Source organism: Corvus kubaryi, unplaced genomic scaffold (genome assembly GCF_017639235.1).
Source record: "Corvus kubaryi isolate FWS band 111438036 unplaced genomic scaffold, C.kubaryi_AGA036_p1.0 66, whole genome shotgun sequence".
NCBI classification, from domain to species: domain Eukaryota; kingdom Metazoa; phylum Chordata; class Aves; order Passeriformes; family Corvidae; genus Corvus; species Corvus kubaryi.
In genome coordinates, this window is record NW_024582054.1 from 31956946 (window position 1) to 31970911 (window position 13966).

Consider the following 13966-nt stretch of genomic DNA (forward strand, 5'->3'; position numbering starts at 1 on the left):
TTTCCATCAATACACAGCAGAAGCAAGCTGAAATGCTATGAGGCTACTACAAGCTTTGCCTGAGAAAGATCTACTCTTCAGTTTAGTTAAAACCACTTCATGAAAATTTCCTTGAAGAGAAGGAAAGCAAAGTTACCAATTCCCCCTGACTCCAAAGAGCAGAGCCCAGGTAGCTGCAGGCTGGAATCCCAGCAAGGAACAAGTTTATTTGTATGTGGTCAAAGTGCAAAACACTGCTCTATAATTAAAACTACTTGAAACAGGCTTTGTCCACTAGGGAAGTCAGTAAGGGGAAAGAAGAAAGTTTCAAGTGTTGTACATAGCAGTATGGTAATTTTGGCATACTTATAAAATTAATTAAGCTGGATAAGATGAGCTTTAAGGTTCCTCCATCTTCAGAGTAAATACTACTGTGGTATGCTCCATATGCTCCACTACTGAATTATCTTAATGGCTTAGAACACTTGTACACACAAAGCAACTAACTTTTCCCCATCCAAGAATCTCAAACTACTAAATTTTCACAAATAATCATTTTAGGGGACAAATGGCTGGTGACTGGCAACAGGTAACTTGATTGAAGAAAAGCAACCAGAACCTGATACTTGACACTAGAACTAAACTGCTTCTTTTTATTTATTATCTCCAAAATTGGAAGCTCTACCCATTTATTTAAAGCTAGTCCAGGAGAGGGATAAACCAAGCAAACTATTCATAAACTAGATGACATATACCAGGTTTTCATCCTTAAAAGATAAAATGTTATAAATACTGAAGGTTAATTAAACGCCCTCAGTAAAACACACTAAACTCAAATTAAGACACATAAGGAAATCATGACAAGAGTAACAATTTATACTGTGGACATGTGCAAAGCACCTGCAACTGCCAGCGTAGCTGCACAGCTTGGAGCGAAACAACTTTACAGAACAACAAACTGTAAAAGAACAGCATAAACAGGAAGATTTCCTTATCTAAATAAGTGATCACTTTATTAAGTTTCAATGGAGAAAGGATAGCACCATTTGTCATACAAAAATATCAATTATTTGAGTTACTAAGGTGGAACCAAGTGAGGAGTCTCTCCAATTAATCATGATGCTTGAAGTATTTCATAATTGTAGCTACTTCAAACTTGCTTCTCCTCTAGGGAAAACACTTGACTGTGCCTTACTGAAAGGGCAATCAAAAACTCACACTGATGAACTCAGCCCCTTTAAAAATATAAGCTTTTCTCAAACTAAATAGGGCTTGTGGTTTCCATTTCACTCTTCAGAAAAATCTGCTACACCAAAGTACTGTTCATACTCATGTCGCCCTGTGCATGACTTTTTAATTCTAGTCCTAGAAGATTTAAGGGAATGTCTTTCCAAAGCACAGTGTCAAATATTAAGGATTCTGTAAATATAAGCAGTAAGGCAGATGGCAGTTTTTGGCTATGAGATATTTTGAAGCTGTGATAACAGGCGTGTCAGAAGAACTTAATATACTCTAAGCTGCAAATTCATTCCTCTTTTTAATCTCATCCAGAAGCAAGGCTGTTTAACTCTAGTTAAAATGCCTAGAACTAACAATCAAACTAAAAACTTTTAAATTAACACTGAATAACTTGCATTAATTACTTCATTCCTTCAACAGGTTATTGCTACAACTCCAGATTCTTCAAAAGCAGAAACCCTAAAGGTTGTATTCTAGAATCCACTGGGCAGGGAGACAGCAGGAAACAGGAACAGAAGACAAGGAGACATCTCCCCATACACACACACAGTGAAGTCATCAAAGGATGTGTTTACAGTGTCATGATACTCATCTCAAAAGAGGAAATTACAGTCTTGTCTTTCCAAAGAAACAAGTGTAAAAAAGCAGAAGCCCTTTAGGTCCTACTATTGCCTCATCCTGTGGTGGGCAGGGGCTTGTTGGGGAAACAGGGTGCAGCAGCTGATTTCTGGGAAGGGAAGGATACAAACTAGCCAGGGAACTGCTCGCTGCTACCCGAACAGGCAACAGAACAGCGCGGGAATGAAGAGAAGAAAAGTGACATTTCTGCCGGGCAGAGCCCTTTCTTCCAAACATGTTCCTTAATGAGGAACACTGACAGAAGGGGAAAAGAGATGAGTAAGCAGCACAACCTGGAGGAACAGTCTCTGCCATAATGCTTGGTCTAGTCCCAAGAACACAGTCCAATATGCTCCATACAGAGCATATTGAAACAGTGACAGTAAAATGGAAATTTTCAGAATTTTGCTGCACCCCAACCTTGTCTATTATAATAGGAAAGAAACAGAATTGGTTTTTTCCTGTTTGTGAAAATCTACACAACCCTAATCTATGGCAGGAAATAAAAACAAACTTCCCACCAGTAATCAATACAACACGTCCCAAGAGTTAAAAAAAAATTGACTAAAAGTTGAGTACCTCAAAAATACAGTAAAATGTGCAACTTTAAACTCACTATTGATGAGCTGGTATCTTCCATTTCCTGTCTGCAGCAGACTTGTATATACCATCAGCAAAAATATACTAACCCTGTCTTTACAATAAGTCTGTCTCAACATTGGTTTTCATGTATTTAAATATATAATATTAACAAGTCAACTATCAAAATCATTTTTAGGAACTTGAAAAAGCTTGTCACAAAATACTGCAGATCAGTTTGACTACATCTTATTTAGAAATATATATATAGATATATTATAAATAGATTTAAGAAAAAAAAAAAAAAAGGAGACAGAAAAAGGAGAACAGAGCAGAACTCTAGAGAGAACATCCTCATAGTAGTTACAAGATGACTTCCACACAGAGCCACCAGTGTTACCCAGGACAAGGCAGCTCTGTGACACACAAGTGCACAGGGAAAACAACCCTCAAGGCTGCATCTTGCAAACTTCAAATCCAACAAGTTGTGTTACTGCTGCTGCCCAAACCAGGAGAGATTCTACACTGCACTGCAAGGAAACAATTTTGTTTCATTCCCCAACCCAGTTCAGAAACTTTTAAGTCACCAAGACAATGAAATGAAAGTACATACCACAAATTATAGGTGCTCCAGTGTCACTGTGCACACTGAATTATTCTCACTGGCTGCCTGGCAAAGTAGCAACTTATGAACTACAAGAGATGCTATCTATGAGTATCTCGACAAATGTGTGCAGATTTTGCAGATATTTGGGTTTCACCTGTGGAAACAATATAGAAAGAACCAAGAGCTGTGCAGTGCTTGCTGAATGACCTTGTAGACAAGGGCTGTACTACTGATTCATCTGTAAAAGGGCCTAAGAATAAGTACTGCACTGTATTGTGCTACTGAGAGACTACACGACTCAAATTTACTATTTTTTAAACGATTTTAAATGAGCCCCAGTTCCTATTACAAATATATGTTTGAAATATACCAGAAATCAGGGAACTTTGAGAGGCCTTTGAGTCTACTCATAGAAAACTATCACCTCACAGACAAAAGCCTGCTGTCTGAACCTGCTTTTTCTGAAATGTTAATCTTACTATTGTTACACATAAAGAGATTAGAGAAAAAAAAATCTACCCACATCCTTGCTTTCCCTACAGTATTGTTTGTACACAATTTAAAAATATTTTTAACACTCAGTTCACATTGTAACAAAGGTGGTTTTATAACCAAGGGTTCAATTCTGTTGATTTGTAACAAGGTTCTACTGTCAAAATACTATTTTTCAGGACAAAATCTTGCTTCTCTACTCACCTGTTAGCACAAAACATGGTGCTGGTCTTTTTGTCCTAGGTTCTCCAGAAAGCAACCAACAGCCACTGCACCATTTTTATGTGCCACAGGTGCACTTAAACAACACATCCCATGGAAAGGCTCTGGGCAAATTTTGAGGGGTTTCCTCAAAATCCACGCAGGCAAATTTTAAAGACAAAAAGAACAAATTTATGGTGGGTCATGGTGGTAGAGAATACCAGTGGAGACAACTGGACAGCTCCCCTGCCACACCTGGGGTTTTGGATTCCTGGATGACACACACACAGCCCAGAGATGATGCTTCTGCCACGTGGAACTCAACAGGATGCTGGGAACTGGTCAGACCAGCCCTGCAGACATGACCAGTGCCTGGCACACAGCACAGGACATGGACTGGTCAAGGTTTGAAAGGACAAACAAACAGGTCTCTGGCATGATGGACTCAGCTGGCTGTGGGGGCACTGAGAGCTTCCATCACCCTTGGAATAAGAGCTTATAGTTGTACTGTACCCAGAACCAAGCCTATTTTTCTTCTTAGCACAAATATCTCCACAAAGCATCAAAAGAAAACTTCTTTTAAAAATAGGAAAGTTTGACTATAAATAGCTCCTGTTAGCAACCCTGCTCCTGAAGTCCTGGTACATCAATGTTGGTTCATTTGCTGATAAATATCCTCAGAATTATGAACTGGAATTTTCAAAATCCATGGAACATGAAAGATGACTAAAACAAAATCCTCAGTATCTTTAATTTCCATGACCAAACCGCAGTAACCTGAAGTGATGCAGTTGCTGGCTGAGACTATGCTTCATTCCCAGAACAAGCACTCAGGTCTCTTAACTCCTCTCAGAACATACTCAGCATTTCCTGGAAACTGCCACCAGCATTACATGAGAGGAAGAAGCCACCAGCAGAGCTGTGGGACTCACTGAGGTGCCTCACAAGTGCGTCTGAAAGGCGGAAATCTCAAAAAACAAGGAATCACACTCCCTTTCACTCTAAACAGTACATAAAACCCCAGTAACTGACAGCAAGGTCTGCTAGAAACTGCAAAGGCCTCTCACTGTTTTGAGAGTCCCTATTTCCTATTCATTTCAGAGGAAACATTACTGAAAGTTAATACAGGTTTTTATTTCTTTCTTTAGAAATACTTTTCCATTATTTTACCTAGCAAAGTACAAGGCTCAATGTATTTGATCTGTTTTTGTTGAATCTTGTTTGAAGTTGCAGAAATTATTGTATTACATAATAAGAGACCTAAGCACATACAGATTATTGACCTAAGTTTTGTGAAAGGAGAGATGACATGGGGCAATATAAACCTGGCCATTCTAACAGCAACTCTTGGATGCTTGCTCAAATGAAATACTGTTTCTCTCTTTTATACAGACACTACATCACTTCTAGTTCTGCGTAAAGCGATACAAAAGTGTTTCCTCAAAGTACATCTACGTCAGGATTTCTGTTTTCTGAAATTCTGGTAATGCTTGTAAGACTCCAGGCAGAGTGTGAGAGAAGGAAAATACAACTATGCACTTTGTAAGGTGTGGTCTGGGTTGTGGTTTCTTTGTTTTTCAGTCATTTCAGACATTTTTTCAGTATTTACCTGAAGCATTTTACAAGTTAAGAGAAACAGGTGGATGGTACACTCAGTAAACTGTAACTCAAACCTTGATGTGACAGACCATTTTAATTCTATGCAATTATCACCTAACAATATAGTCAGCACTTCAAAAGCATCAACGCAGCACTTTGTAATTTGTAAATTAAGGAAGTTCCGTTTAGATAACTGCATTCTAAAGACAAACATCATCAAATCATTGAATCACTTTAGTAAGATCATCAGCTCCAGCTGAGCCATTTGTTAACCAAAGAACTTAAACCCCTATTAGTGTCACACCACCTTGGATTTGAGGGCTGCCTTGTGCAGTGGCACTTCCCAGACACTGTTAAACTTCCACTCCAAACAGCTTTTGCTTCTTCAACTACTTACACTGAAAAGCTGAATTTCAAAGGTAATTTCAAAAAATATTTCCAAATCACAGCTGAAAAGTTCCATAGGACTACATGGCTAAATTAACATCATTATCATATAAAAAGAGGTCAAAAAGTGACTCTGTTGAAGCTACAATAAAAATAAATCTTTGTTTATTCTGGTACATGAACACCATTAATAGACAGGAGATACTGTTAAAATACACAAACTGATCATAACTGTGACTCTTACATTATAGTGGTGGCAAAGTAGCCTATTATAGCAAGATCAGCACTTCCACTGGTTCAATTTATTGACCAAAGCAAAGTCGTTTCAGGTGACTTTTCTACTTTAGAGCCCTACATGAAACAGATAACCTGATATGCAAAAGTGAACATCATCACTTCTCCTTAGACACGCAGGCAGTTTGTTTTGGTGCAATTTTTTGCACATCTGTACTTAATACTCTGAAAATGTTTGCCTGTATATATTACTGGTTTCACCAGCCAGAGATCAGTTTGCTTTTAGATCACTTAGAAAGAGATGTTAGATAACATAGAAAATAAATAGTAAGGGAAAAGCACAAACGACTGAAATACAAGCTTTCCCTCGTGCTTTCCATCTCAAAATGTTCAGGAAGGCATTTTGTAAACCTGGAGTCTGTTAAATCCACTTCCCTCTCAGCTCTTCAGCTGTGACTGCATCAGTCAGGAAGGCTGTGGAGCAGCACACCCACCAGCTATTAAAAAAACATCCAATTCAACTGTACGCTTTACCAGCGACATAAATATACACCTCATATCTATCCAAAACTTTCTGCAAAGACACAATGGAAGGAGCAGGCAAAAGATAAGGCTTATTTTTCACACGTCAGTATTCCTGTACTCAACCTAGAACGCTTTCCCAATTTTAACTGCAAAAGAACCATGACACAAACTTGGTGATCTGCTTACTCTGGTCAACATTACCCATGCTTTCAATTCCAACAAGCAACCCACCACACAGAACTAACAAATATGTGCCTAATATCTAAATCCAACGTGTTACAATTGTATTTTCATAGTTAAAGTGCCATGTTACAGCTCTGCATGTTCACTTACCATAAGATTATTTAAATCCCCCCTGAGCTCCAAATTTTTACAAAACCCTAGCAGTCTTAACACATTTGCATATGGAAAACATGTTTTATTTTCTCCATTCTGCCTGTCAAAAAGTATTTTTTGGGGAAAGAAAATTACAGTAGTTAATTAATCCATTGGTTCAAGTTTCTGAGGAATTGCACTTTAATAAATGTAAGAAGTAAAAATCATGGCATGCATGATTTATCTCTTACATTATTGGGGAGAGTTCAACAAGTTGTTAAATGTAAACAACAATCCACTAATACAGGGCAGAGCATTTATTCACTGTTCAAATTTCCTGCTCATCAAGTGTAGATTTTTTTTGGCAGAAGTGCACTGCTCAAAAGAAAAGGGGGAAAAAAAAGAAAACCCGGACAAAACTCATCCCCCAAACGGGATTTAAAGTTCACGTGTCAAATATAAGACGACAAATATGTCCTCTGGCCCAAATTCAAAGAGAATTAGCTGAAACTGTTACTTGAAAATTGAAATAAGTTTGGAGCTCTAAAATTAAAATGCTAATTCATAAACAATGAAATTGTTAGTGCAAGACTGTGTTTCTTACCACTTCTGTAACAGAATGGTGAACCTCTGAAAAACTGTAAAGAGAAGTTAAAGGCCCAGTGTTCTACCTCGAGTATGTCACATCATAGTACTAAACTGATTTTAAATCTTCTACACTCCAAATTAATCCTGCCTTTCATCCCTGACCTGACATCCAATACAATTTTACAGCAATTTTATAATCCTGAAGAAGGAGGCAAAGAACAGTGAGTTTTGTCAACCAGCTCAGCATTAAAGCACTCACTAACAATAATCATCATGAAGTGATAAATCCTTCCAAATTATCCACAGAGCTTTATCCTGATCCCACCAATGACAACATAACCTCACCTACTGCAAAGGAATGCTGAATTACTGAAAATAGCTTATTTAAATCTTAAAAAGGGGTTAATGAACCAAAATAATTAAGAGTTCGTGGGACAGAGGACTCCTCAAGAGAGGATGGAAGAATATGAAGTAAAGCTGAATACATTTGGTACACAAGGCAGCTAATGAGAAACACAGAGCTTAAATTTACAAGTACTAATCTCCAAAGCAATACCCAAGAGTAGCATGTACAGGACAATTAACAGGAGCATGTTCCTTCCAGGCAACTACTAGGGAATATAAGGCTCCACTGCTGTAAGAAAGTTGTGCAAAAGAAGGATGGGTGCTTGCAAAGCTCTCTGATTCAAATACTGTCCTTTTTTATTTGCTTATCTACTGTAACTTGAATGTTGCTGACTTTTGTCATTCTGTTTTAAAGCTGTTTCAGAAAAACCTGGAGATCAGAATTATTTAAAATAAGGAAATGGATCTTACAATGAATTCCTGCTCAACACTGACATTTCGCTGCCCCTACATTCTGAACTTTCTATTTCAATAACTGAACACCACATGAGCCTCCAACATAAGGAGAAGAGTAGTTTACTATTTCACTTTAGATCATTATTTGAAAATTTTATTAAAGGAAGCAGCTATTCACATTATAAATGAATGTCTCCTCTTTTCTTTTTATTGTGTGGTATGTTAATTCTTCTCTTAAAAAGAAATAGATTCTGCCTTCTGTTGATACAATCCATGTTTTCCTTGTGTACAACCTTGCACACAGTGCAAGGAGGCTCATATTTCAGTCATTCATTTCATGCCACAAGTTTTCAACTGGAAGAATGATTTTACAAGGTTTATGTCTTAAAATCTGCAAAAATTATTCTGAATTTCAGTGAGTGCAACTGCAATCATTACAGGTACATTGTGTCAAATAAAACTTCATTATTCAGCCCTGCAATTACCCATGCTAAAGCCTCCCTGAACATCAATTAATTATTATCCTATTTGAAATGGAAAAGGAATCAAGATGTGGACAACTTTAAAAAAAGTCCCCTCCAAAAACTATCTCAGATCGTGCAATACAAGATGTAATTACTGACACTGTTACCTATAATAAGAAATATATTGTTCAAAGATTACAGCCCATAAATGAAACATGGCCACTCACCTACAGTGTACCAACTGGCATCCGTCAGCTTGCTGATAACAGCTTCCTGAAAGGATCCATCGGGCATTTTGGTTTCAACCATTGCTCCAACCTGCAACAAGGAGCAGCTCAAGGTTACATGGAAGCCCTCACCCAGAAAATTGAGAAAAACACATTGACTCTCCCAGCAAGCCAGATTTACTTTTTAAGACTCAGTTTAGCCAAATGCTGCTTTGAAAGTTTAGTTACTCAGCAGGTAAGAACAAAGGTCCTTCAGCAGGAAGGCTGAACTGCAAGTAGACACTAAAGCACTAAGGAACTCAGAACATTTAATTCCAGCATGACTTTGACATCTCAAGAAACAGAAGGAAAAAAACCAAACATCCAAAGTCATTAATCCATTACGGATAATCATTCAATTACTACTATTTCTTATCCTTTAAATACAGTTCTACTGTCAGCTAGATCAGAATTTCAGTAGCAGCCTTGGTGCTCCTGTAGGAGCTACAGGGAAAAGACAAATACAAGAAAGATGACCTTCTCTGGAGAGCTCTATTTGCATTCAGTGTGTATAACACAGCTCTGCATTTTAGCACACAACTGTTACACAGAATGAAAATACAAACAAACACATTTTTATATAAAATACATCAACTATTCTAAAACACTGAGTAATTGTATTTACTCTTGTCTAATGGGCTTGAACATGGCTTGGCATGCAAGTTGCTAATTACTTCTGAGAAGTTTCGATGTTTCATTATTTATAAGAACTTTTGCATCTTATGAGAAGATACAAAAATCCCTGTGCAGGCAAAGCTGTGATCAAGTACACTACACAGAAAAGCATAAATAGCCCACAAAGCTACAAAAATTAAGACTAATTCCTCCAAATCCATCTCATCTAAAGAGATGAGCCTCCTTCTGTTGACTTCAATCCTGAAGAACAGGTACCCACCTAAACAACATCAAAATTAAGGAGTTATAGAAATTTATGTGATTACCAAAAGAAGGCAATATACATATGCAATATACATACTCTTAAAGGTCCTTTCACTTGGTCATCTTGCACTAACTGAGTTGAGTTATCCCCCTTCAAGACCACCTGAAAGATATTCATGAACTTGTTAATATGCATCTGACTTCTTAATAGCACACAAAAAGCATAAGAAAATGTATACATATAAAGACACTATTACCCACATTAAGATTATCAATTAAACAGACTCAAATGTTACCAAACAGAACACATTTGGCATGGCCAGTTTTACTGACAGGAAGCCCCAGATATCACATTTAATTTTTAATCTGAAACACCATAATTAAAGAACAGGGCAAATCAAACACCAGTCATTCCAAAGCAAAGAAAATACATTTTCAGGTGAGTTTAGAATTTGACACAACCCAGGCCAAACCTGGGTTGCCCTGGAACTGGGCTTCCAGATGAGAAGATTAAGCAGGGATTTTTGTTCTCTCTGATTCAATTGCAGCATTTCATTGACAACACTTTGAATACTAAGCTACAACTAAAATAAAAACCTCTCTTTATTAAATATGTATCAAAAAATCACCAAACTGCCTGCAATATCAGCATTTCTGCTGCCTTGAGCAAGGGAAAGTCGTTATGGCAAAGATGTGGAACACTACAAATGTGATGAAAATAAGAATCAGTTACAGCATAACTAAACTCTGCTTCTCCCTTTAAAATCCTACATTCTAGAAGGGAACAGTGAGGAGACAGAGTGAACATCAGCCTGTGCAGTTTAATTTTTAAAATTCCAAAATTTCTGTTTGCTTTCAGGAACCAGAAGTTCCAGGAGCTTGCTTTGATAATGATGTCCAGTTTTCTGGCTCCCCCAGTTATCCTCCAAGCAGACCACACTGTAGCTGTATTTATAAACACACCACCAGTTGCATGCCAAAACAGCATTCGGTATTAACACACATTCAGGTTAAAAATGCACTTTATTCTGATATAAAATTTAAAATAAAAATTGCATAGGGATGAATACAGGTTGTCCTCCTCTTCAGGAAAAGGCCACTGGACGTTTTGGACTCTCTGCACTCTTGGCAAGTGTGCCAGGGTGTGCCTACACACTCTTAATTACAGCATCAGGCTTAGCTTGTTAAAACTTCTATTGTTATAATATAATTGAGATCCAGCGACAGGATTTCCACCAAGTCACAGCAGCCTCATGTAATTCCAAATCTTATCGTGGATAACAGGAACAACTGATTCTAATGAGAAAAAGAAACTCCTACCTATTAACAGGCTAAATACTCTACCAGACCAAAGATGCAGACAAAATCAAGCTTGTCAGACCTGCACACTGCTTCCTACAGAGCTTCTCATTAACACAGATTTCAAAGAACACCACAAGTTTCCCTAAGTACTCATTAAGAACAGGGAAAAGGCTCCAATATCTGAATTACTTTTTGCTATTGATGAAAAGACCTCTGATAAAGTGATATGATCTATATATGTAACTGAAGAGGCTGATGGCTTGTTCTACTCGATCCAAGCATTAAAGCACACAAAAGCTTGAATGTATAGTTACAAAAAGCAGCTTTCACCTCAATTTGTGGGGGATTTTGGGTCAGTAATCCTTTATTTATGTATCTTGGACAGCAGACACTAAAGTAGGAAGTGGGAAGATTTTGACAAGACAAAGCAGAACAACAGCTTCTATATTTACTTTACTTTTAATTTTAGCTTGTATTTAACTACATTTTGTTCTTGTTCTCACATAGTAGCATTTACAACAGTATTGCAACACCACAATGACAACTTTCTCTTTCGGTTGTTTTGGCAAAATCCCTCTAAATGCGAATGAATACTACGTGCCAATACTATCCATGCACAGAAATTCAGCTACAGGCAGGGTACGCTGCTTTAGAAGCTGCAGCAAGATTCTCAGAACTTAACTATTACCCTGGGCATTGCTAAAACCTGGTCTAAGAAACAAATTATTGCCATCTCTCTTGCTGTTGACTTATTTTGGCATTGCCTCTTGAGTTCCAAACTGTGAAAGTGAGAGTGTCAGTCGGTATGAAACGGAACTTTTGCTTCTGAAGAGGTTGTTCTTATTCCTTATTATTCATGTAAAGCCATAATCCTCTATTTGTGACATCAAAATTTACTGCTGGGAAACTGATGCATTCGAAAACAGAAGACAAATGCAGTCAGGAAATTAGGAACAAGAAAGCTCATTTTTGTTCCAGCATCCTACTAAAAAATGTAACTAAAAAACAACTTCCCCCTCAAAATAAAGCAAAAAAAAAATCACCCCAAACCAAACAACAAAATATTAAAAAAAAAACCCACTTAGGTGTTGTTTAAAATTCATACAGTGAAGTGATGGACATTTTTTAATCTTCAGGACTAGGATCTCCTGTGACAGCCCTTTCAGCACAATGCTTTACTAAAGCCAGCAGCAGCCTCAGCACACTCACCTTGACTTTCACAAGCCTTTTCACCGTCTTAATCTTTGCCTCGCAGAAGGCACCACGGTACTTGGCACTGACATCAGTCCCCACTGTCAGGTAGGCAGGCTCATCTGCTGCCTGGAGGGAAACAAAAACAAACTTCAGCTCTTATTTATAGCTACAGCTGCATCATTATACATTTAACTTTACACTTAGACTTTCAGACCTGTTGACTTTTAATTGATAAACCGTGACTGTACTTGAGATTGCCATCATAGAGTTTTTCAAAAGGGGAAAAAAAAAAAAACAAGAACCCAACAAACAAGTTACAGGAAGTTTTGGTTTGTCACTGATGTTGACACACACCTCCTGTCAATTCATTGTCAGCCTATCCCAGAAATGTTTTTGAGGGTATTCATTGATATTTGGGACATCTCCTTATAAAAGGGCAACAAAGTAAAGGAGTTACTATTAATTCAAGTGGTTTCTATACAAAAGGGAAATATTTCAACTGTGAGAAGGCAATATAACAGACAGCTGTTATTTTTTCAGTTATAAGCAATCCAAGGCACAGATTATTTAAACGTTTGAGATTGGTGTCATCCCAACACTTACAATTAAGTCTATAACATTCTATATATAGGATTTCTTTCCTGGTGACTAAAAGGAGACCTCTAGAGAAATCTGTTGCAATCTTTCAAACAGCTATTAACAAGTATTTTTCTTTCCTGGAATGCCTTTATCAAAACTTAATTGCCTGTGCATTTTTAAAGAGAAATATTCATCATGTTTTCCTTAATCTGAACTTTAATACTCAACACTTCACTTTACTGTGCTCATTGCAACTGATAAACAAGGACAAAATTACCACATTGAAAATGTCTATCAAGACAGGCAATCAGTGCAGAATCTAAAATAAAATAGGATATGTACAGGTTTGCTTTTTTTTTAACTAGATATTTCCTTCAACTCTGAAGGGAAAAGTTTTGTAAATTACACTGCAATTGTTGAGCCTTTGTACTGAGCAAACCGGCAACAGCAAAGGCGGGACAAAAGCTGTGGTTTTACAAACTTGCCATAGCAGCTGCTGATACAGGAAGCGTTTAAAGACGGGAGCCCGAAGGACAACAACAACAACTCAGAGGCGATGAGGATGTTCCGAGCGCTCCTGCACGGCGGTGAGAGCTTTAAATCACCTGCACCTCGCTGGGGAGCAGGAGCAGCACTCACAGCGCGCACCGAACCCCGCGTTCTCCCGCTGCTGCCGTGCCCAGACAGAGAGCGATTAAAAATGAAATCTCCAGAGCGGCGGGCGAACAGGGCGGCGATCCCCGCTCCCGCCGGAGCCGCCTACCTTCATCTTTAAGGGTTATGTGAGCGATTCCAGCTCCAGGACTTCTCCTCGCACGGGAAACACTGCAAAACAAGAGCGGGGGAGGCTGAGGGCTGAGCGCGGGGCTCCCCGCGAAGGGTGGCGGGGGGAGCCCGGGGAAGGCGGAGGGAGGGACGGAGGGAAGGAGCCGCCGCCCGTCCCGGCCGCGCCGAGGGAGCGCGGCCGCCGCTTCCCGCCGGGCGGCCCCGCGCTCGGTGTGTGTCACGTCGCCATTTGCTCCGCGGGGCTCAGGGGCCGCCGCCCCCCACCCGCCCTGGCCCCCTCTCAACTTTCCGCGGCCCCGCCGGGCCCCCTCCTCCTCCCGGACTTCTGCCTC

At 38.8% G+C, this 13966-nt stretch overlaps 1 protein-coding gene across 3 annotated transcripts in view; it reads right to left on the reverse strand.

Annotated features, from left to right (window-relative positions):
• Positions 1–13966, reverse strand: part of ARID4A (AT-rich interaction domain 4A) — a 47549-nt gene that overhangs the window by 33189 nt on the left and 394 nt on the right. For 2 of the 3 annotated variants that reach the window (XM_042048106.1, XM_042048103.1), the window contains exons 2-5: positions 13612–13673; positions 12285–12395; positions 9871–9936; positions 8856–8946 (exon numbers count right to left, since the gene is read on the reverse strand). In XM_042048106.1, the coding sequence (XP_041904040.1) occupies positions 8856–8946; positions 9871–9936; positions 12285–12395; positions 13612–13617 (274 nt within the window). In that variant the 5' untranslated portion in view covers positions 13618–13673. Of the gene's footprint in view, positions 1–8855; positions 8947–9870; positions 9937–12284; positions 12396–13333; positions 13570–13611; positions 13674–13966 lie in introns of those variants that run through there. The other variant, XM_042048104.1, reaches the window with a different exon arrangement.